The following is a 23,873-nucleotide window of genomic DNA, read 5'->3' on the forward strand; positions in this document are numbered from 1 at the left end:
GTGATGACGTCAGGCGGCGCGCCGGTGACGTCAGAGGGTCATGGCAGCGGCGTCGGAACCCTGGCAGGCTGTGGGTCCGCGGAGGAGAAGGTGCTCTGCCGCGCGGCGTCCACGGGGGAGGGAGGCACCGGCCCGGGGCCCGGAGGGCGAGCCCCAGGCGGACTGCGGAGTCGTGCTTCGTCGCATCCGGGAGGCTGGGTGAGTGCGGGCTTGGCCCTGGGACCGAGCCTCAGTCTGGGCATCTGTAAAGTGGGCGGAACCGCAAACCCTTAGGGTTATTGTGCGTATTTAAGGGAGGTAAGGAGCTTATTACAGACTGCATCTTAGTAAAGGTGGTCGTTCCTTTTATTGCACTTCCAGCTGCGTGGCCTTGGGTAAGGTATGTAACCTCGGTGCCTCGGTTTTCTCATCTGAGAGGTGGACCTGGAAACAGTACCTCTGTAGGCTTGTTTTGAGGATTTAGTGAATTAGTTAATGTAACCGACTGCCAAAGGAAATGTAACCCACGGTTCCTGGCGTGGGGTGAGCACAGTACCAGCGTTTGGGATTAATATTATGCCAGCATTGGTTATTGTTATTGCTGGCGCCAGGGAAGGAACACCAACGTGATTGTCATCCTCATGATTATCATCGTGAGTTAATTGAGGAGCTGCTGTGTGCCTGCCACTGGCTTAAGCATTCTACACCATCAGTTTGAGCGTCTCAGTCAGCTAGGATCCTGATAGGTCTCTGAGTCTTAGAGACACAGATAATGTTTGGAACCAGATTTCAAGCCCTTGTCTTTGCCGCTCCAAAACCTGTGCTTCAAAGCTCTCCATGATTGGGGCTTATCTCAGACCCCCATGCCTCCATGCTTGACTCTGCACCGTACAGCTTAGAATAGAACAGAGGAATAAATGTTACCTATTTTTGTTACTATTGTCTTTATTCATTTGCAGTCCTTTAAAGGCGCAGTAAGTAACAGCGTTTGTTAGTGATTCCGATCAACCCCTGAAGGACCATCCCAACTGAGAGAAATTAGACCAATTTTATGTGCTCCTCTCCCCCAGAATTAGGGTCAAGAGACAGTGATGACTCAGAGGTTACCACTGAATTAAAGAAGTTGGCTGCAGCAACTTTTTGTAGGATCTCAAAAGACACCTATGAGATGGTACGTGCCCAGGGATTTGGAAAACCCGTAAGGCACTTTCTGTACACCCTGCATTGTTATTCTTCCTCCACTTCTTCAGGATCCCCCAGGAACCCCCTGCTTCTTCCTGTACCCCTAAGTGTGATGCAGTGCCCACTGCTCTGAGTAGAGAGGAGCCCAGCACTTTACATGCTGTTCTGTGCATGCGCTCACCAGTGTACAAAGCTCTCCTTTAGCCTCTGCGAGGAATATGAGGGCAGCCTCCCGCGCAGATTTTTGCAGTTCTCTGTACTTTCTGAGTCCCCTGAGTAATGGTGTATGGCTTATCTGTTTAAATCCAGTTTTGTCTTGTTTTACAAAACTTTTTTCTTTTAACTTTTAAGAGTACTCTCTTAGCAAATTCTAAGTTTGCAATACAGTGTTATTAACTATAGTCACCATGTTGTACGTTACATCCTGTGACTTACTTATTTTATACCTGTAAGTTTGTACCTTTTGACCTCTGTCACCCATTTCACACCCATCCCCCTGCCCGTCAATCACCAGTCTGTTGGCTATATCTTTAAGCTCAGTTTTTTGGTTTTTTAGATTCTGTGTAAAAGTGATGTCATACATTTGTCTTTGACTTCTTTCACTTAGCATCATGCCCTCGGGGTCCATCCATGTTGTTGCAAACAGAAAGATTTCGTTCTTTATTATGGCTGAATAGTATTTCACTTTATATACATATACCACATCTTTTTTTTTTAAGATTTTATTTATTTATTTGAGAGAGAGAATGAGATAGAGAGCATGAGAGGGGCGAGGGTCAGAGGGAGAAGCAGACTCTCTGCTGAGCAGGGAGCCCGATGTGGGACTCGATCCCGGGACTCCAGGATCATGACCTGAGCCGAAGGCAGTCGCTTAACCAACTGAGCCACCCAGGCGCCCTGCACCACATCTTCTTTATCGATTCATCCCTCCATGACACATATGTTGTCTTCCTATCTTAGCTATTATAAATAATACTGCAATGAACATGGGGGTTCATATATCTTTTCAAATAGGTGTTTTTGGTTTTTTTGGATAAATGACCAGAAGAGAAATTGCTGGATTGTAGGGTCGTTCTACTTTTAATTTTTTGAGGAGCCTCCATACTGTTTTCTACAGTGGTTGCACCTACTTACTGTTCCCACCAACAGTGCACCAGGGTTCCCTTCCTTCCACCTCCTTGCTAATGTTTGTTATTTCTCGCCTTTTTGATACTAACCCTTCTAACCAGTGTGAGGTGATATCCCATTGATGTTTTTTGTTTTTTGTTGAGTTTTTTTTTTTTTTTTTTTTTTTTTTTTTTGTCATTTCCCTGATGAGTAATGATGTTGAGCATCTTTTCACATACCTGTTGTCTCTCTGTGTGTCTTCTCTGGGTAATGTCCATTTGGATAATCCTTCCACTTTTTGATCACATTGTTTTTTGTTGTTATTGAGTTGTATGAGTTCTTTATATATTTTGGATATTAACCTTTTATCAGATCTGTGATCTGCAAATCTTTTCTCCCAGGTGGTAGGTTGCCTATTTATTTTGTTGGTGATTTTCTTTGCTGGGCAGGAGCTTTTTAGTTTGATTAGTTTCACTTATTTATTTTTGATTTTGTTGCCTTTGCTTTTGGAGTGTGATCCAAAAAATCCCTGCCAGGACCTATGTCAAGCAGCTTTTCCCCTGATTTTTCTGCTAAGAGTTTTATGGTTTCAGGTCTTACATTCAAGTCTTCAATCCATTTTGAGTTAATTTTTGTCTATAGTGTAAGATAGTGGTACAGTTTCATTCTTTTGCATGTGACTGTCCAGTTTTCTGAGAACCGTTTACTAAAGAGACTGTTCTTTCCCCCTTGTTTATTCTTGGCTCCTTGCTCATAAGGTACTGGACCATAGAGGTGTGGGTTTCCTTCTGGGCTCTCTCTTCAGTGCTGGTGATCTGTGTCTTTTGTATGCCAGTATGCCAGTGATCACTATAGCTTTGTAATAGAGTTTGAAACCAGGGAGCCTGATGCCTCCAGCTTTGTTCTGTCTTAAGATTGCTTTGGTTATTCAGAGTCTTTTGTGGTTCCATACAAATTTTAAGGATTCTTTGCCTTATGTCTGTGAAAAATGTCATTGGAAATTTGATAGGAATTGCATTGAATCTGGAGATGGCTTTGGGTAGTATAGACATTTTAACACTATTAGTTCTTCTAATCCATGAGCATGGAATGTCTTTCCATTTATTTGTGTTGTCTTCAGTTTCTTTCTTTAACTTATACTTTTCAGTATATAGGCTTTCACCTCCTTGGTTAAATTGATCTCTAAATATTTTGGGTTTTCTTTTGTTTTTTTTTTTAGATTTTATTTATTTGACAGAGAGAGACACAGCGAGAGAGGGAACACGAGCAGAGGGAGTGGGAGAGGGAGAAACAGGCTTCCCGCCTAGCAGGGAGCCCCGATGTGGGGCTCGAACCCAGGACCCTGGGATCATGACCTGAGCCGAAGGCAGACACTTAACGACTGAGCCACCCAGGCACCCCTATTTTGGGTTTTTGGATGCAGTTGTAAACATGATTGTTTTTTAAATTTATTTTTCTGATAGTTCATTATTAGTGTATAAAAATGCAACAGATTTGAAATAGTGTCGGGGGCGGAGCACGATGGTGGAGGAGTAGGAGACCTGGATTTCGTCTGGTCTCAGGAATTCAGCTGAATAGGGATCAAACCATTCTGAACACATACGAACTCAACAGGAGACCGAAGAAGAGAGTAGCAACAACTATCTGAACAGAGAAGCGACCACTTACTGGAAGGAAGGACGTGCGGAGAAGTGAATCTGAGGCGATATTCGGGAGGATAGACGGCAGGGAGGGGGCCTCCATCGGCCGCTTCTGGCAAGTGCTAGAGCCGCGGAGCACAAAATCGGAACTTTTAGAAGTCGGCTCCGCTGAGGGACGTCGCTCCAGTGGCTAAGTGGGGGGTGGAATCCTCCCGGGACAGTGTGGTCTCGGGACCCTCGGGGTCACAGAAAGACTGGGGGTGCCTGAATGCAGCAGAGCTCCCAGGTATTGGAGCGGGAAAGCCGGCTGCAGAGATGGAGCCGAGGCACGGTCTCTCAGCTTGGGGTGGCCATAAACTGTGATCCGCGGCCCAGTCGGGCCACTGCTCCTCCAGCGGGGACCCAACAAGCAGCAGATCCGGGGAGACTCCCCTCCCTCCCCCAGGAGGAGCGGCACAGAAGCGCACCGCAGGGATCTGCTCTGTTTGGAGACTCCACACAGGGTCGGGTGCCAGAGATAGAAACACTTGGTCACAGGCCGGGTGAGCACGGACTGTGGCCGGAGACCAGGGAGATGGGAGTGACTGCTTTTCTCTGGGGGCGCACTGAGGAGCGGGGCCCCGAGTTCTCAGCTCTTCCAAGTGGAGATTGGGAGGCCACCATTTTCACCCTGGTCCTCCAAAGCTGTACCAGAGCTTGCAGGGAACAAAAGCTCCTGAGAGCAAACCCGAGCAGTTTGCTTAGCCCAGACCGACAAGGGCAGGGCAATTCCACCTCCGACAAAGACATTTGGGAACCAAGGCAACAGGCCCCTCCCCCAGAAGATCAGCACGAACAGCCACCAAGCCAAGACCAAGTTTACCGATCAAGGAGAACAGGAGGACTCCAGCGCTAGGGGAATACTGCACATAGAATTCATGACTTTTTTTTACCATAATTATTAGTTTTTCAAAGTTAATTTTTTAACTGTTTTTTTAAATTTTTCTTTTTCCCTTTTTCAACTAACGTCTTATCGATCCCTTTTTTTAAAAAAAACATTTTTTATTTTTCATTTTTAGAGTCATATTTTATCCCTTCATAGTAGTAACCCTTATTTTTGGCATATATATATGTATAAGTTGTTCTCTCTTTAAAATTTTGAGATACAGTTTCTTCTAGCAGATCAAAATATACCCTAAATCACTACTGTATGGCTTTGTTCTAGTCTCCTGCCTGATCACATTCTCTCCCTTTTTTTTTCGTTTTTCTTTTTCTTTTTTTTTTTAATCTTTTCTTTTTTCAAACAACTTCTTATCAATTCCTTTTACAAAATCTTTTATAATTTTCATCTTTACAGTCATCTTCCATCCCTTCATTGTATCAACCCTTATTTTGTACATATATGTCTTTCTTTCTTTAAAATTTTAGGAGGCACTTTCTTCTACAGACCAAAATATGCCCAAAATCTAGTGTGTGGCACTGATCTATGCACTAGCCTGATCATATATGATCATATTCTGGTTTTTTTGTATTGTTGATTTTGTTTTTATCTTTTTCTTTTTTTTTTCTTTCTCTTTCTTTTTTCTTTCTTTCCCTTTCTTTTCCCCTGGTTTCAGGTCTTTTCTGATTTGTATACAGTATATTTGCTGGGGACGTTGTTAACCTGTTAGCATTTTGTTCTCTCATTCATCTATTCTCCTCTGGACAAAATGACAAGACGAAAAAAATCACCTCAGCAAAAAGAACAACAGATAGTACCGTCAGCCAGGGACCTACTCAATACGGACATTAGTACGATGTCGGACCTAGAGTTCAGAATCATGACTTGAAAGATACTAGCTGGGCTTGAAAAAAGCACAGAATTTATTAGAGAAACCCTTTCTGGAGAAATAAAAGAACTAAAATCTAACCAAGTCGAAATCAAAAAGGCCATTAATGAGGTGCAATCAAAAATGGGGGCACTAACTGCTAGGATAAATGAGGCAGAAGAGAGAATCAGCGATATAGAAGACCAAATGATGGAAAATAAAGAGGCTGAGAAAAAGAGAGAGAAACAACTACAGGATCACGAGGGCAGAATTCGAGAGATAAGCGATATAAGACGAAACATTAGAATAATTGGGATCCCAGAAGAAGAAAGAGAGAGAGGGGCAGAAGGTATATTGGAGCAAATAATAGAGAACTTCCCTAATGTGAGGAAAGAAACAGGCATCAAAATCCAGGAGGCACAGAGAACCCCTCTCAAAATCAATAAAAATAGGTCAACACCCCGACATCTAATAGTAAAACTTACGAGTCTCAGAGACAAAGAGAAAATCCTGAAAGCAGCTCAGGAGAAGAGATATGTAACCTACAATGGTACAAATATTAGATTGGCAACAGACCTATCCACAGAGACCGGGCAGGCCAGAAAGGACTGGCATGGTATCTTCAGAGCACTAAACGAGAAAAATATGCAGCCAAGAATACTATATCCAGCTAGGCTCTCATTGAAAATTGAAGGAGAGATAAAAAGCTTCCAGGACAAACAAAAACTAAAGGAATTTGCAAACACGAAACCAGCCCTCCAAGAAATACTGAAAGGGGTCCTCTAAGCAAAGAGAGACCCTAAAAGCAACATAGATCAGAAAGGAACAGAGACAATATACAGTAACAGTCACCTTACAGGCCATACAATGGCACTAAATTCATACCTTTCAATAGTTACCCTGAGTCTAAATGGGCTCAATGCCCCAATCAAAAGACACAGGCTATCAGATTGGATTAAAAAACAAGACCCATCGATATGCTGCCTGCAAGAGACTCATTTTAGACCCAAAGACACCCCCAGATTGAAAGTGAGGAGGTGGAAAACCATTTACCATGCGAATGGACACCAAAAGAAAGCTGGGGTGGCAATCCTTATATCAGACAAATTAGATTTTAAAACAAAGACTGTAATAAGAGATGAGGAAAGACACTATATCCTACTTAAAGGGTCTATCCAACAAGAAGATCTAACAATTGTAAATATCTATGCCCCGAACATGGGAGCAGCCAATTATATAAGGCAATTAATAACAAAAGCAAAGAAACACATTGACAACAATACAATAATAGTGGGGGACTTTAACACCCCCCTGACTCAAATGGACAGCTCATCTAAGCAAAAGATCAACAAGGAAATAAAGACTTTAAATGACACACTGGACCAAATGGACTTCACAGACATATTCAGAACATTCCATCCCAAAGCAACGGAATACACATTCTTCTCTAGTGCCCATGGAACATTCTCCAGAACTGATCACATACTAGGGCACAAATCACATCTCAGCCGACACCAAAAGATTGGGGTTATTCCCTGCATATTTTCAGACCACAATGCTTTGAAACTAGAACTCAGTCACAAGAGGAAAGTCGGAAAGAACTCATACATGGAGGCTAAAGAGCATCCTACTAAGGAATGAATGGGTCAACCAGGCAATTAAAGAAGAATTAAAAAAATTCATGGAAACCAATGAAAATGAAAACACAACTGTCCAAAATCTTTGGGATATAGCAAAGGCAGTCCTGAGAGGAAAGTATATAGCAATACAAGCCTTTCTCAAGAAACAAGAAAGGTCTCAAATACACAACCTAACCCTACACCTAATGGAGCTGGAGAAAGAACAGCAAAGAAAGCCTAAACCCAGCAGGAGAAGAGAAATAATAGAGATCAGAGCAGAAATCAATGAAAGAGAAACCAAAAGAACAGTAGAACAGATCAACGAAACTAGGAGCTGGTTCTTTGAAAGAATTCACAAGATTGATAAACCCCTGGCCACACTTATCAAAAAGAAAAGAGAAATGACCCAAATCAACAAAATCATGAATGAAAGAGGAGAGATCACAACCAACACCAAAGAAATACAAACAATTATAAGAACATATTATGAGCAACTCTATGCTAGCAAATTAGATAACCTGGAAGAAATGGGTGCATTCCTAGAGATGTATCAACTACCAAAATTGAACAAGGAAGAAATAGAAACATGAATAGACCTATAACCACTAAGGAAATTGAAGCAGTCAACAAAAATCTCCCAACAAACAAAAGCCCAGGGCCAGATGGCTTCCCAAGGGAATTCTATCAGACATTTAAAGAATAATTAATACCTATTCTCCTGAAACTGTTCCAAAAAATAGAAATGGAAGGAAAACTTCCAAACTCATTTTATGAGTCCACCATTACCTTGATCCCCAAACCAGACAAAGACCCCATCAAAAAGGAGAATTACAGACCAATATCCTTGATGAACATGGATGCAAAAATTCTCACCAAAATGCTAGCCAATAGGATCCAACAGTACATTGAAAGGATTATTCACCATGACCAAGTGGGATTTATCCCTGGGCTGCAAGGCTGGTTCAACATCCGCAAATCAATCAACGTGATACAATACATTAACAAAAGAAAGAACAAGAATCATATGATCCTCTCAATTGATGCAGAAAAAGCATTTGACAAAGTACAGCCTCCTTCTTGATCAAAACTCTTCAGAGTATAGGGATGGAGGGTCCATACCTCAATATCATAAAAGCCATCTACGAAAAACCTACAGCAAATATCATTCTCAATGGGGAAAAGCTGAGAGCTTTTCCCCTAAGGTCAGGAGCGTGACAGGGATGTCCACTCTCACCACTGCTATTCAACATAGTCTTAGAAGTCCTAGCCACAGCAATCAGACAACAAAAAGAAATCAAAGGCATCCAAATCGGCAAAGAGGAAGTCAAACTCTCACTCTTTGCAGATGATATGATACTGTATGTGGAAAACCCAAAAGACTCCACCCCAAAACTGCTAGAACTCCTACAGGAATTCAGTAAAGTGGCAGGATATAAAATCAATGCACAGAAATCAGTGGCATTCCTATACACCAACAACAAGACAGAAGAGAGACAAATCAAGGAGTCGATCCCATTTACAATGGCACCCAAAACCATAAGATACCTAGGAATAAATCTAACCAAAGAGGCAAAGGATCTGTACTCAGAAAACTATAAAATACTCATGAAAGAAATTGAAGAAGACTCAAAGAAATGGAAAAACGTTCCATGCTCATGGATTGGAAGAACAAACATTGTGAAGATGTCAATGCTACCTAGAGCAATCTACACATTCAACGCAATCCCCATCAAAATACCATCCACTTTTTTCAAAGACATGGAACAAATAATCCTAAAATTTGTATGGAACCAGAAGAGACCCCGAATAGCCAGAGGAATCTTGAAAAAGAAAAGCAAAGCTGGCGGCATCACAATTCCGGACTTCCAGCTCTGTTACAAAGCTGTCATCATCAAGACAGTATGGTACTGGCACAAAAACAGACACATAGATCAATGGAACAGAATCGAGAGCCCAGAAATGGACGCTCAACTCTATGGTCAACTCATCTTTGACAAAGCAGGAAAGAATGTCCAATGGAAAAAAGTCTCTTCAACAAATGATGTTGGGAAAATTGGACAGCCACATGCAGAAGAATGAAACTGGACCATTTCCTTACACCACACACAAAAATAGACTCCAAATGGTTGAAAGACCTAAACATGAGACAGGAGTCCATCAAAATCCTAAGGGAGAACACAGGTAGCAACCTCCTCGACCTCAGCCACAGCAACTTCTTCCTAGAAACATCGCCAAAGGCAAGGGAAGCAAGGGCAAAAATGAACTATTGGGATTTCATCAAGATCAAAAGCTTTTGCACAGCAAAAGAAACAGTCCACAAAACCAAAAGACAACCGACAGAATGGGAGAAAATATTTGCAAATGACATATCAGATAAAGGGCTAGTATCCAAAATCTATAAGGAACTTATCAAACTCAACATCCAAAGAACAATAATCCAATCAAGAAATGGGCAGAAGACACGAACAGACATTTTTCCAAAGAAGACATCCAAATGGCCAACAGACACATGAAAATATGCTCAACATCGCTCGGCATCAGGGAAATCCAAATCAAAACCTCCATGAGATACCACCTCACACCAGTCAGAATGGCTAAAATTAACAAGTCAGGAAACGGCAGATGTTGGCGGGGATGCAGAGAAAGGGGAATCCTCCTACACTGTCGGTGGGAATACAAGCTGGTGCAACAGCTCTGGAAAACAGTATGGAGGTTCCTCAAACAGTTGAAAACAGAGCTACCATACGATCCAGCAATTGCACTACTGGGTATTTACCCCAAAGATACAAATGTAGGGATCCGAAGGGGTACGTGTACCCCAATGTTTATAGCAGCAGTGTCCACAATAGCCAAACTGTGGAAAGAACCAAGATGTCCATCGACAGATGAATGGATAAAGAAGAGTGGTATATATACACAATGGAATACTATGCAGCCATCAAAAGGAATGAGATCTTGCCATTTGCAACGACGTGGATGGAACTGGATGGTGTTATGCTGAGTGAAATAAGTCAGTCAGAGAAAGACATGTATCAGATGACCTCACTGATATGAGGAATTCTTATTCTCAGGAAAGAAACTGAGTGTTGCTGGAGTGGTGGGGGGTGGGAGGGGTGGGGTGGCTGGGTTACAGACATTGGGGAGGGTATGTGCTATGGTGAGCGCTGTGAATTGTGCAAGACTGTTGAATCACAGATCTGTACTTCTGAAACAAATAATGCAACATATGTTAAGAAAAAAGAAAAAGAAGAAGATAGCAGGAGGGGAAGAATGAAGGGGAGTAAGTCAGAGGGGGAGACAAACCATGAGAGACGATGGACTCTGAAAAACAAACTGAGGGTTCTAGAGGGGAGGAGGGTGGGGGGTGGGTTAGCCTGGTGATGGGTATTAAAGAGGGCACGTTCTGCATGGAGCACTGGGTGTTATGCACAAACAATGAGTCATGGAACACTACATCAAGAGCTAATGATGTAATGTATGGTGATTAACATAACAATAAAAAATTTAAAAAATATGCAGCAGATTTTTATGTATTTTTTATCCTGCAATTTTACTGAATTTGTTTAATAGTTTTTTGCTGTTGTCTTTAGGGTTTTCTACATATAATATCATGTCATCTGAAAGTAGTGACCTTTACTTCTTCCTTTCCAATTTGGATGCCTTTTATTTATTTATTTTTCTTGTGTAATTGGTCTGCCTAGGATTTCAGTACTACAGTTGACCCTTGGCCAACGTGGGTTTGAACTGTCGGTCCACTTAATACATGTTCTTTTTTTTTTTTTCAGTCACTACAGACATTGCTGTAAATGTATTGTCCTTTTGGATTTTCTTTTTTTTTTCTTCTCTTCAAATTTTTATTTAAATTTTAGTTAGTTAACATACAGTGCAATATTGGTTTCAAGAGAATTCAGTGATTCATCACTTGCATACAACACCCAATGCTCATAACACGTGCCCTCCTTAATCCCCATCACCCAGCTAGTCCACCCCCCCAGCGCCCCTCTGTCGACACTCAGTTTGTTTTCTGTCATCAAGAGTCTCTTATAGTTTGTTTCCTTCTCTGTTCTTTGTATTCCCCCTCGCATTTGTTGTCATGTGTGGCCTTTATTATGTTGAGTTATGTTCTCTGTATACCTGCTTTGTTGAGAGCTTTTATCAAAATGGGTATTGAATTTTGTCGAATGCTTTTTCTGCGTCTGTTGAGATGGCCGTATGGTTTTTATCCTTCATTTTGTTAATGTGGCATATTACTTTGATTTGTGGATGTTGAACCACCTTTGCATCCCTGAAAGAAATCTTACTTGATCATACCTCTTACTGTATTGTTGAATTTGGTTTGCTGATACTTTGTTGAGGATTTTTATATCTATGTTCATCACAGATACTGGTCTGTAATTTTCTTTCTTGTGGCATCTTGGCAGGTTTTGATAAGGGCAACGCTGGCCTCCTAAAATGAGGTGGGAAGCATTCCTTCCTCTTGTTTTTGTGGAAAAGTTTGAGAAGGATTGGTATTCATTTTTCTTTGAATATTTGGTAGAAATCACCAGTGAAGCCGTCTGGTCCTGGACTTCTGTTTGTTGAGAGGTTTTTGATTACTCATTTAATCTCCTTACTGGTAATTGGTCTGTTCAGAATTTCTGTCTCTTCATGATTCAGTCTTGGAAGGTTGTATGTTTCTGGGAATTTATCCTTTTTTTTCTAGATTGTTGAACTTGTTGGGGTGTAATTGTTTGTAGTAGTCTCATGAGCCTTTGTATATCTACGGTATCAGTGGGATCATCTCTTTCATTTCTGATTATGAGTCCTCATTCTTTTTTTTACCTTGAGTCTAGCTGAAAATTTATCAGCTTTGTTCTTTTCAAAGAACCAGCTCTTTTGTTGATCTTTCTATTGTCTTTTTTTTATCTATTGTCTTTTTAGTCTGTATTTTGTTTATTTCTGTTCTGATATGTTACTTTCTTCTACTAACTTTGGGCTTCCTTTGTTCTTTTTCTGTTTCCTTGGGATATAAAGTTAGGTTGCTTATTTAACAAGATGTTTCTTGTTTCTTGAGTTAGGCCTGTGTCACTATAAACTTCCCTCTTAGAACCACTTTTTTTTAAAAGTAAGTTCTAGGGCCGCCTGGGTGGCTCAGTTGGTTAAGCCTTTGCCTTCAGCTCAAGTCATGATGTTAGGGTCCTGGTATTGAGCCCTGCATTGGGCTCCCTGCTCAGTGGGAAGCCTGCTACTCCCTCTCCCTCTGCCTGCCACTCCCCCTGCTTGTACTCAGTCTCTCTCTCTCTCTCAAATAAATGAAATCTTTAAAAAAAAATAATAAAGTGAGTTCTATGCCCAATGTGGGGCTCAAACTCAGCCACAAGATCAAGAGTCATAACGCTTCACCATCTAAGCCAGTCAGGTTCCCCATTCTTGGAACCCCTTTTGCTGCATTCCATAAACTTTGCTATGCGGTATTCCATTTTAATTTGTCTCAAAGTATTTCTTGGTTTCTCTTTGGATTTGTTCATGGACCCATTGGTTGTTCAGTATCATGTTGTTTAATCTGCATGTTTGTGAATTTCCAGTTTTCTTCTTGTAATTGATTTCTCATTCCATACCACTGTGGTTGGAAAAGATGCTTGATTTGATTTCAGTCTTCATTTTGGAAAATTCTAGGCTTCTTGAATTTATTGATTTGTTTTGTGGCCTAACGTATGGTCTAGCTTGGAGAGTGTTCTGTGTGCACTTGAGAGGAGTGTATCCCATGTGCTACTTTTGGACGGAGGCTTCTGTATGTATCTGTTAAGTCCCTCTAATTACCTTGTTGTAATTGAGGCTGTGTTGAGGCTGATGATTCCATTGATATAAGTGAGGTATGAAAGTCCCCCACAGTATTGCTGCTGATTTCTCCTTTGAGGTTTGTTCATATATGCTCTACATATTTAGTTACTCCTCTGTTGGGTGGGTAAATATTTACAAATATTGCATCCTCTTATTGGATTGATTCCTTTATCATTATGTCATGCCCTTCTTTGGCTCTTGTTACAGTGTTTTGATTTTTTTTTCTCCTCCACTGGACTGAGAATCAGAAGATCATTTGTTAGCTCTGATGCCTTGAACAAAATACACCCCTTCTCTAAGTCTGTTTTTTTTTTTTCTCTATAAAATAGAAACAATAAATTCTTCTCCCAGGACCATATCAGTGACTCAAATAAGAGAATGTGTATAAAACTGCTTTGTAAACTATAGATAATGCCCAAATATGAAAAGTTATAATGCTCATGATTATGCAACAGCCAAATGTTCAGGATAAGATTTTTTTTAAGACATAATTATTTGTTTTAGAGAGAGAGTGTGCACACACATATGCTAGAGAGGGGAGGGGCAGGGGCAGAGGGAGAGAGTGAATCCTCAAGCAGACTCCCTGCTGAGCGCAGAGCCTGATGCGGGGCTCTGTCCCAGGACCTTGGGATCATGACCTGAGCCGAAATCAAGAGTCAGCTGCTTAACTGCCTGAGCGACCCAGGCGCCCCCAGAATAAGATTTTTTTTTAAAAAGTAGTATCTATTGAGGGCTTACTGTTGTAGCTACTATTCTAAGTGACCTCTATCTCATTTAATTCTAAAAACTATTCTTAAAAACTTTTAAAAATAAAAGCTATGCTAGAAGTAAATATTCGTATTATCCTTGGAGTTGGGGAAACAAGGCACAAAAGAGGCTAAGTAGGGGCACCTGGGTGGCTCAGGCATTGAAGCATCTGTCTTCGGCTCAGGTCATATCCCAGGAGCCCCATGTCGGGCTCCCTGCTCAGCGGAGAGTCTGTTTTTCCCTCTCCCTCTATCCCTCCCCCTGCTTGTGCTCGCTCGCTCTTGCTCTCTCTGTCAAATAAATAAATCAAATTTTAAAAAAAGAAGTAACTCGCTCAATGTCATAGTAAATATTAGAACCAGATACAGACCTGAGTGTGTGACTCTGAAGTCTGTTCTTTCTTTTTTAAGTTTACCAAATATATACATATCCCTCAGAATATCATAGATTAAATTACTTTAGCCTTTCTCAGAACACTGAGCATCGGAAGATGCTAGTATTCAGGGCACCTGGCTGGCTCTGTCAGTGGAGCATGTGACTCTTGATCTCAGGGTTATGAGTTTGAGCCACGTTGGGGGTACAGCTGACTTAATTAAAAAAAAAAAAAGATGCTATAATTGGGCTTATTTTCTTTTTACTTTTGATCCCTTCACCCATTTCTCCCACCTCCAACCCCCTACCTCTGGCAGTCACCCATCTGTTCTATCTATGGGCTCAGTTTTTTGTTTTTGTTTTGTTTGTTTTAAGGTTCCACGTCTAAGTGGGTTATGGTATTTGTCTTTCTCAGTTTGGCCTCTTTTACTTACTTAGCATAATGCCTTCAAGGTCCATCCATGTTGGAAATGGAAAGATTTCATTCTTATTATGGCTGAGTAGTATTCCATTGTGTGTATCTACCACAATTTCTTTATCCCTTCATCCACTGGTGGGCACTTAGGTTGTTTCTATTATTTTCATTGTTGTAAATAACCCTGCAGTGAACAAAGGGGTGCATACACCGTTTTGAGTTAGTGTTCTCATTTTCCTCAGATAAATAGAAGGGGAATTGCTGGATCACCTGGTCGTTCTATTTTTAATTTTTTTGAGGAACTTCTATACTGTTTTCCATAGTGGCTGCACCAATTTACACTCCCACTAGCAGTGCACAAGGGTTTTCCTCTTCTCCACATCTTCAACAACACTTGTTATTTCTTATCTTTTTGATAATGGCCATTCTAACAGGTGTGAAGTGGTGTCTCATTGTGCTTTTGATTTGCATTTCCCTGATGATTAATGACGTTGAGCATCTTCTCATGTTCGAGTTGACCATCTGTATGTCTTCTTTAGAAAAATGTCTATTTGGATCTGCCCATTTTTAAATTATTGTTTGTGTGGGTTTTTTGTTGTTTTTTGGTTTGGTTTTGCTTTGTTTTGCTGTTTGCATGAGTTCTTTGTATTTTGGATATTAACCCTTTATCAGATACATGATTTGCAAGTGTTTTCCCATACAGTAGGTTGCGTTTTTATTTTGTTGATGGTTTCCTTTGCTGTTTGGAAGCTTTTTAGTTTGATGTAGTCCCATACTTTTCTTTATTGCTTTTACTTTTGGTATCAGGTTAAAAAAATCACTACCAAGACCTGTGTCAAGTCGCTTTTCCCCTATGTTTTCTGCTAAGAGTTTGATGGTTTCAGGTCTTATATTCAAGCCTTGAATCCATTTTGAGTTAATTTTTGTGTATGGTGTAAGATACTGGTGCAGTTTCATTCTTTTGCATGTGACTGTCCAGTTTTCTCAGCACCATTTATTAAAGAGACTGTTCCTTCCGCCTGTATATTCTTGGCTCCTTGGTCATAAGGCACTGGACCATAGAGGTGTGGGTTTCCTTCTGGGCTCTCTCTTCAGTGCTGATGATCTGGGTGTCTGGTTTTATGCCAGTACTAGATGGCTTTGATTCCTCTAGCTTTGTAATCAGTGAGTGATGCCTTTAGCATTGTTCTTCCTTCTCTAGATTGCTCTGGCTACTCAGTCTTTGGTGGCTTCATACAAATTTTTGGATCCTTTCTATTTCTGTGAAAAATGGAATTAGAATTTTGATAGAAATTGCATTGAATCTGTAGATGGTTTGGGGAACTATGGACAACCTAACACTATTAATTCTTCTAAGCCATGAGCATGGAATGTCTGTCCATTTACATATGTTGTCTTCAGTTTCTTTCCTTAACTTCTTATAGTCTTCAGTAAATAGGCTTTCACCTCCTTGGTGAAGTTTATTCCTGGGTATTTTATTCTTTTTTTGATGCAACTTCAGGTGGGATCATCTTCCTAATTTCATTTTCTGATAGTTCGTTATTAGTGTATAGAAACACAACAGATTTTTGTGTATTGATATTGTATCCTATACCTTTACTGAATTCAATCATTAGTTCAAACAGTTTTTCAGTGGAGTCTTTAAGGTTTTCCTTATATACTGTCATCTGCAAATAGTGACAGTTTTACCTCTTTCCAATTTAGATGCCTTTTTATTTTTCTTGCGTAATTGCTCTGCCTAGGATTTCTAATACTATGTTGAATAAAAATGGCTAGGAAAGATTAGCAAAGTTCCTAACTTAGAGACTCTTAGAGGAAATAGTAACAGCTGAACCTTTTCACTATTGGATGTGATGTTATCTGTGGGCTTGTCATATGTGGCCTTTATCATGTTAAGGTATGTTCTGCTCTACCCACTCTGTTGAGAATTTTGATCATGAATGGATATTAAATTTTGTCAAATGCTTTCTCTGCATCTCTCAAGATGATCGCATCATTTTATTCTTCATTTTGTTTATGTGATTTATCACTTTGATTGATGTGCACGTGTGAACCATCCTTGCATTTCTGGAATAAATCGCACTTGATCATAGTATATGATCCTTTCAGCGTATTGGTGAACTTGGTTTGCTAGTATTTTGTTGAACATTTTTGCATCTATGTTCATCAGGGATATTGGCCTGTAGTTTTCTTTTCTTGGGGTATCCTTGTCTGGTTTTGGTATCAGGGTAATGTTGGCCTCAGCAAATGAGTTTGGAAGCTTTCTCTTCCGTTTTTTGCAAAAGTTTGAGAAGGATTGGTATGAATTCTTCCCTGAATGGTAGAATTCACCATTAAAGGCGTCTGGTCCTGGAACTTGGTTTTTTGGGAGGTTTTAAATTGCTGATATGATGAGCGCTGGGTCATCAGTTATGTAAGTGTTGAAGCACCGAATTCTATTCCTGAGGCTAATATTACACTGTGTATGTCACTGATGAGAATTTATTTATTTATTTATAAGATCGTATTTACTTATATGAGAGAGACAGCACGAGTGGGAGAGGCAGAGGGAGAGGAGGAGAGAGAGAGTCTCAAGCAGACTCCTTGCTGAGCTTGGAGCCCAACACGGGGCTCAGTCCCAGGACCCTGAGATCATGACCTGAGCCGAAACCAAGAGTCGGACACTCAACCGACTAAGCCACCCAGGTGCCCCAACTAACTAGAAATAAAAACTTGAAGCATAGAAATAAATAAATTGCTGATTCTTTGAGGTTGTCCACATTGTTGCTGTGTACTGTTCACAGTAGTCCCTTTGAGCTTTTGGTTTTTTGTGGTGTCTGTTGTCATATCTCCTCTGTCATTTCTGATTTTAAGTCCCCTCTTTTGTTTTCTTGGTGTGTATAGCTAAAGGTATGTCAATTTTGTGGTTTTTTTTTTTTTTTAGATTGATTTATTTATTTGCGAGAGAGCGAGAACACGCACACAGGGGCAGAGGCAGAGGGAGAGAGAGAATCTCAAGCAGACTCCACGCTGAGTGCAGAGCTTGATGCAGGGCTCGATCTCAAGACCCTGAGATCATAACCTGAGCCAAAATCAACAGTTGGACACTTAATCAACTGAGCCACCCAGGCGCCCTGATCTTTTCTCTTTTTTTTGGTCCCTCTTTCATTTATTTCTGCTCTGATTGTTCTTTCCCTCCTTCTACTGACTTTGGGCTTCATTTGTTCTTTTTCTAGGTCACAGGGTGTCACGTTAGTGTGTGTGTTTGGGACTTCTCTTTCTTCTTGAGGCAGGCCTGTATCGCTATAAACTTCCCTCTTAGGACCACTTTTGCTGCGTCTCACAAATGTTGGTATGTGTTTAAACAGCGTTGAATTCTATTTTGTCTGATTATAGCTCTTCCAGCTCTGTCTTGGTTCCCACTTGCGCAGAACATCTTTTCTGTCCCATCACTTTTGGTCGGTGTTGTCCGTAGGTCCAAAGTGAGTCGTTTGTGGGCAGCACATGGATGGGTATTGTGTTTTCAGCCACTGTATGTCTTTTGATTGGACATTTCACCAAGTACGTTTTAAATCACTGTCGACTGTGTTCTGCTCTGGGTTTGCATAAGCCCGTTGACTTGAATAAAGAAACCCAGACACTGGTTTCGTCTCTCCTTTTACTTTCACCTTGGAGTTATTTGTAATAACAAAGACTGTTTATTGAGTCCCTGCTATGTGTGAGGTCATTTTGCGTCTTGACCCACTGGATCCCTTCTGTAACCCTGCGTGAGAGGGACGATCCTGTTCTCCATTCTAGAGGTGAGGAAACCAAAGCTCAGAGAGGCTCAATCTGTGCATGTAGCAACTATCTATGGAGCTCAGCCTCTGTGCCAGGTCGTGGTGTGGGCCAAGGATACAGAAGAGACCCAGAGGGGTCCTTGGGAATCAGGACATCCTCTAGCAACCCTTCTGCCCTCTGTGAGCACGGGCCATACTGCGCTGGCTCTGGACACGCGCACCGTGGACCCTGCTCCTGCCACCCCAGGGCTGGCACTGTGAGCCCTGTGTGTGAGGCCGCTCCATCCTCCCGATATCCAGCTCGTGGTCAGGAGCAGGGTCACTGAGGGGGCGGCCTGGAGAAGGTTGGGAGATGACCGCGCCTCTTTCTCTTAACAGGGAGGACCTGCTTCTGTCTGATTTCTGGAGTCTGGCACTAGGTGGGTACCAGAGGCCAGGGCTGGGGTGGGAGGGTGTGGGAGGAGGGCCTGAATGTGGGCGAAGAAAGGGGTCCAGTCCATATTTGGTGAGGTTTTTGCTCACAGAGCTGGGTTCTAATTCTGACTTCCTGCTCACAGCCGTGTGTCTTGGCACTTCCTAGCCCTGAGCCTCAGTTTCCGTATCTGTGAGAGGGAGGTGACAGCGTGCATATCCTGTGGTGTGATTTTGAGGATTAAAAGAGGCTGTTTGGTTAAGTGCTCAGAACAGTGCTTGCCTGGGCACGGGAGACCGTCAACATCCACTGCCATTGTTGTTATTGGTATTTATTCTTCCTGTGCTCTTTGCCTCAACATTGCCACATAGACCAATTTCTCCCCATGCATTTGTAACCTCTTCCTAAATAGTCTGTGGCAACATAAATGTTAATATGGGGAGGGAATGGACAGCAGTTAGAATTTTTATTGAGGGACATTTAGTTTGTTTCCTTTGTTTTTTTTTTTTAGTTCTTACACATAACTGTTTGATGAGCACCTTTATGCATGAAGCTCTTACCAAATATAGGATGATTATCCTCTCAGGACATATTCCCAGAAGTGGACTTCTTCAGTGACAGGCAGTGACCAGCTTGATATCTGCTGTCAAGTTTCCCCAAAAAGCTTCCACCAGGACTTTCAGCAGCAAGGACTGAAAGAGCCGGTCCGAGCCAGGGGTCTTATTTCAAGATAGCTTTGCAGCAAGGGAAAATCGGTGTCTTACTGTGGGAACATATGGCCCTTCACTTTTTGTTTTGTGTACAGATTTGTTCAAATAAATTCAGTGCCAGTGTAATAAAATGAGAGATAAGAAGAACCCACTGCCGTGTGAGAAGATTTTTTTTTTAATTTTTTTATTGTTATGTTACTCACCAGCCGTGTGAGAAGATTTAAACGAGTGTATTTTGTTAGACTCCAAGAGCCCCAGCCTTTTTTTCTTTGAACTTTTGACATGAGATATTCCTATTCCCAGCTGTTTATAGTGTGATTTTGAGAGCTCTGTTCCTCTGTACTTTGTTATGATCAAAAAGTAGGTACCTCAGAGCATACCCCGCGTTTACCGGGTACCTCCTACTAAATTTTAAGACACAGTTCACATTTGAGTTCTGGGTGGAAACTGTTACCATAAATGAAGCCTATTCTTTTTGCTGGAACATTCTCAGGGGTTGCAGGCATGGGGTGGGGGGGCATGCAGGGACCCGGGACAGCCTGTGGTGCTGGTGGGCCTGGCCGTACCTCCCACGCATGTTTGGGAGTGAGGCCTGCGTCCTTCTCCCTGAGGAGCTGAAGCCTTTCCCGACTTGCTCCTTTTCTCCCTGGGTCTGTGGACTTCGGTGACGGATTTGGTTCACAGGGTCAGAGCATGCCCTCTGACTGTGTTCGGGGGCCTGCTCTTTCAGAAACCATCAACGGCTGTCTTACAAAACATCTGGAACAACTGAAGGCCTCTGAGGGGACTCTTTCCGAAGCCCTTGGAAACCTGCATCTTGACTCCTCACCAGATGAGGCTGCTGTGACTCCTGGCTCCATCCCAGGAGAGACCCCAGTCCCGGGAATCTGCCGTTTGAAGTGTGTATGTTATGGCATTGGGAACTTTGCCACCTGCGTCATAGCTAGACACCAGCTCACGTTTCTGCTTCTCTTCCTGGAAAAGTGCCAGGTACATCTTTGGATTCTTCTTGATCAGTCCCCCCTAGGGCTTGCACACGGTCTGCACACAGATCGTTGGGCTGATAGAAGTCACTCTTCCCTTCCGCAGATTCCCAGAAGGCACTGCTGGGTGTACGACCCTCTGTTTAGCCAAACAGAAATCACGGTTCTGAATATGCTCGGTGTGACTGTCCTCAGCGAGAACGAGGTGAGTGGCTTGGGGCAGGGGAGCGGGAGGGCCGTGGGACTGCTGACCGAGGGGGACCCCAGGCTGTGCCCCACGGACGCACCTGCTCTGCAGCCGCCGTCGTTCCCTCCCACTGCCCGCTTGCCTTCCCGGCGCCTGTCACGGGGGACCCGCCAGTGCCCCACATCGTGGCCAAGGTGGTGCCCGTCACGCACACGCACACACACACACACACACACACACACACACACACACACAAAAGCATGGCCTGAAACCTGTTATATCTGCAAAATTCTGGTGAGAATCCTGTGTCCAGGAACCTCTGGCAGTTTCCTAAGTTGGTACTTACTGTTGGTGTTAAAAAATAAAGGGGTACGCTGGCTCGGTGCCTCACGTGACGGCTTTCTGGTTGGGGTTTACCTGTGCTAGGGGAGGGCATAAAAGGGGACAGAACATCTCTCTTTGCGCGGTAGCCCGGTCACACCCATAGCATCTGGCTCTGAGCGCACCTTATGCGCCCTGGGGTGAAATTTGTGAGACCTGGAACAAGATCATCTCACCAGCGGGGGCCTGAAGCCAGTGTCGGGACACAGCCCTGCCAGCCGCTTTGCATTTGCTGGGGCGATTACAGAAATTCTGTAATTCTGTACAAATGAAATTACATTTCATCCCTCTCCGTGTTCCAAAGCAGCCATCTCATTGTTACGAAAGCAGAAAACCAGGCCCCGCTGAGAGAAGAGAATCCTTCACCAATGTTGGCGGGGCCCTGAAACCCTGCCCCTCCATTCACGTCGTCTGTCCTCAGTGCCTGCTCTGTGCGGGGCAAGGACTTTGGGGAGGGGCCAAGATAGATGCAGTCCGCTGCCCAGGGGCCCAGGGGCCCATCAGGGGGGTGTGGCCTGTCAGCAAGTACGTGGTGAGCGGGACAGAGAGCGGAAGGCACTCCGCGCCGTTTGAGGGGCTGGAGGAAGGTTTTCTGGGTCGGCGCTGGGATCGTAGGCCCACCAGGAGTTGGCCGGATGGGCCCAGGCTGGCTCCGGCCTGTTTGTGATGAACAGGAGGGAGGAGCGTGCAGAGCGGAGAGGCCCAGGGGAGGCAGGGCCTGCGTCCCTGCCGCGGGCCTGGCTGTGGAGCCACGGTCCTCAGGAGGGGCCGTTGTGTCCTCCAGGGGACATTTGGGAGGGACTGACTGTGATAGGCATCTGCAGAAAGGGACCCAGGCAGCCCGGAGGCAGACCAAGCACAGTCCATGGGGTCCGTAACCGTGGCCACCCCTCCTGCCCTTGCTGTCTCGGACCCAAGAAGCCCCTCTGCTGAAGCAGAGCTTCCTGTGATCGTGGGGCCCACATCTGTTCAGTAAACACAAGTTCTTTCTGGACCTCACCATTTCCCGACTTTGGGGCCCACATCATCTGTAAATTTCAGGCCACATTATAACCTGACTGTTGGCAAAGGAAGGGCTTTGTTTCCACGTGGTTTCAGCGTGCCTCCCTCGCAGCTGCTGGTTTCGTCCAGAGGTGCTGCTCTGACGGACGCAGGACTTCGTGGAAGTCTAAGGTGTGCGGCGTGACCCGCTACACGTGTCTGTTGTGAAATGCGTACAGTAAGGGTGGCTAACGTGGGTCGCCTCACGTCAGTGCACTGTGATCACTTCGTGGTGAGAGGGCTCCGCCCCTCCCGGGTGTGTCCCCCGCGCCCACCTCCCGGGAAGAGTGGAGGGGCTCGCACTGTGGCTCTCACCACGCGGCTGTCCCCACAGGAAGGCAGACGGAGCATCGGCGGCGAGCCCACTGTCTTCTACATGCCCCACTGCGGCACAGCCCTGTACAACAACCTTCTGTGGGGCAACTGGTCGGTAGACGCCCTTGCCAAGATGCTCATCATCGGGAACAGCTTCAGAGGACTTGAGGAAAGGTGAGCCTGGGCACGCAGAGGTCCTGCCAGACCGGGGCGGGGGCCTTCCTGACAGACCCACACGCAGGAGACACTGGTCCATAGGAAAGCGGACAGGGTTAGATGGGGGGACACCAGCCCCCAGTCAAGCTGCAGAGTTAAGATCTGTCTGCCAAGAATTCCTCCCTTCCCTTAGGATGTACAAGTGTTTTCTAAAAGAGGGGGAAATCATTTGCTCTCAGCTGTACACGCCTTAGGTGTCCGCCCTCACTCCTCCTTTGGCAGAAGGGGTGGTGATCGGGCAGTCACGTTTTCTACGGATTACCGAACCCACTGCACGTTCCCCCTTTTTGAAATGTTTGCTGTCTTTAAACTACTTTGCATTTCTGCAATGTCTTAAGTTAGATAAAACCCTCCCATACCTCCTAATCGTGCTGGGCTTGTTTGTTTGTTTAATTTCTAGATTGCCGGCCAGGATTCTGCAGAAAAATTATTGCTACATTGCAAAGGTATCTGTGTAAACGAAGGGACTGGGATGGAAAAGGGTGTGAAACCAGACCATGTCCCCGTTATAGTGAATTCTGCGTTACACGTTTGGGAGGAAGCTCATGAGGGGCTCACTGAGGGCAGGGGGAAGTTGTTGTAGTCCGCGAGCTTTCCCGACAGCTGTGTTCCAGAAGGCAAGGGCCTGTCCTCCCTTCTCAGGATCAGCCCCACATGCGCACCTCGGGGCTTCTGGTTCATCACAGAAGCACTAAGTCAGCATATCCTGGTCCTCGATTTTTTTTAAAAAGGGTAACCTGGGGGTGACCGACAAATGGCACCCATCAGTGTGGGGTTTACTGTGACCGTCAGGGCTGTGCATTTACACTTGAACTTTCCTGCTTAGATTCTGGAAGCACTGGAGGAGCTTAAGCTGCCTGAGACCTCGCAGTACACGGACATATTTAACGATACCTCCGTGCACTGGTTCCCCATACGGAAGCTACAACAACTGCCCCCGGACGCTTGGGCATTTTGGGAAGAACCAGACTATCGGGACTGCGAGGGCCTGGAAATCATCAGGAACAAGCCAAGAGCTCCTTCAGCTGCTGACCTAAGCTCGCTGTGACGTGCTGGGTGCTGGCTGAGGCAGCAGCAGCTGCCACCAGAGATGACCGGGAGGGTGGCCACGGAGGGAGTGCAGCGGGCCCGGCTTCCTCCTTAGCAGAGGACGTGCTGTGGAAGGGCTCCGTGTAAAGACTGAGGCGCCTCTCTGTAGCAGT

The 23,873-nt window shown here is 43.9% G+C and overlaps 1 protein-coding gene across 2 annotated transcripts in view; it reads left to right on the forward strand.

The window, feature by feature from the left end:
* Positions 1-9: 9 nt before the first annotated feature.
* Positions 10-23,873, forward strand: part of SRRD (SRR1 domain containing) — a 31,876-nt gene continuing 8,012 nt past the window's right edge. The window contains exons 1-7 of one of the 2 annotated variants that reach the window (XM_025858071.2): positions 16-198; positions 18,805-18,845; positions 20,279-20,538; positions 20,638-20,736; positions 22,475-22,629; positions 23,072-23,117; positions 23,498-23,864. In XM_025858071.2, the coding sequence (XP_025713856.1) occupies positions 41-198; positions 18,805-18,845; positions 20,279-20,538; positions 20,638-20,736; positions 22,475-22,629; positions 23,072-23,117; positions 23,498-23,719 (981 nt within the window). In that variant the 5' untranslated portion in view covers positions 16-40 and the 3' untranslated portion in view covers positions 23,720-23,864. Of the gene's footprint in view, positions 199-18,804; positions 18,846-20,278; positions 20,539-20,637; positions 20,737-22,474; positions 22,630-23,071; positions 23,118-23,497; positions 23,865-23,873 lie in introns of those variants that run through there. The other variant, XM_025858072.2, reaches the window with a different exon arrangement.

The sequence above is a fragment of the Callorhinus ursinus genome, unplaced genomic scaffold (assembly GCF_003265705.2).
Source record: "Callorhinus ursinus isolate GAN/ISIS: 27379988/994484 unplaced genomic scaffold, GSC_fseal_2.0 scaffold72, whole genome shotgun sequence".
Lineage (NCBI taxonomy): Eukaryota > Metazoa > Chordata > Mammalia > Carnivora > Otariidae > Callorhinus > Callorhinus ursinus.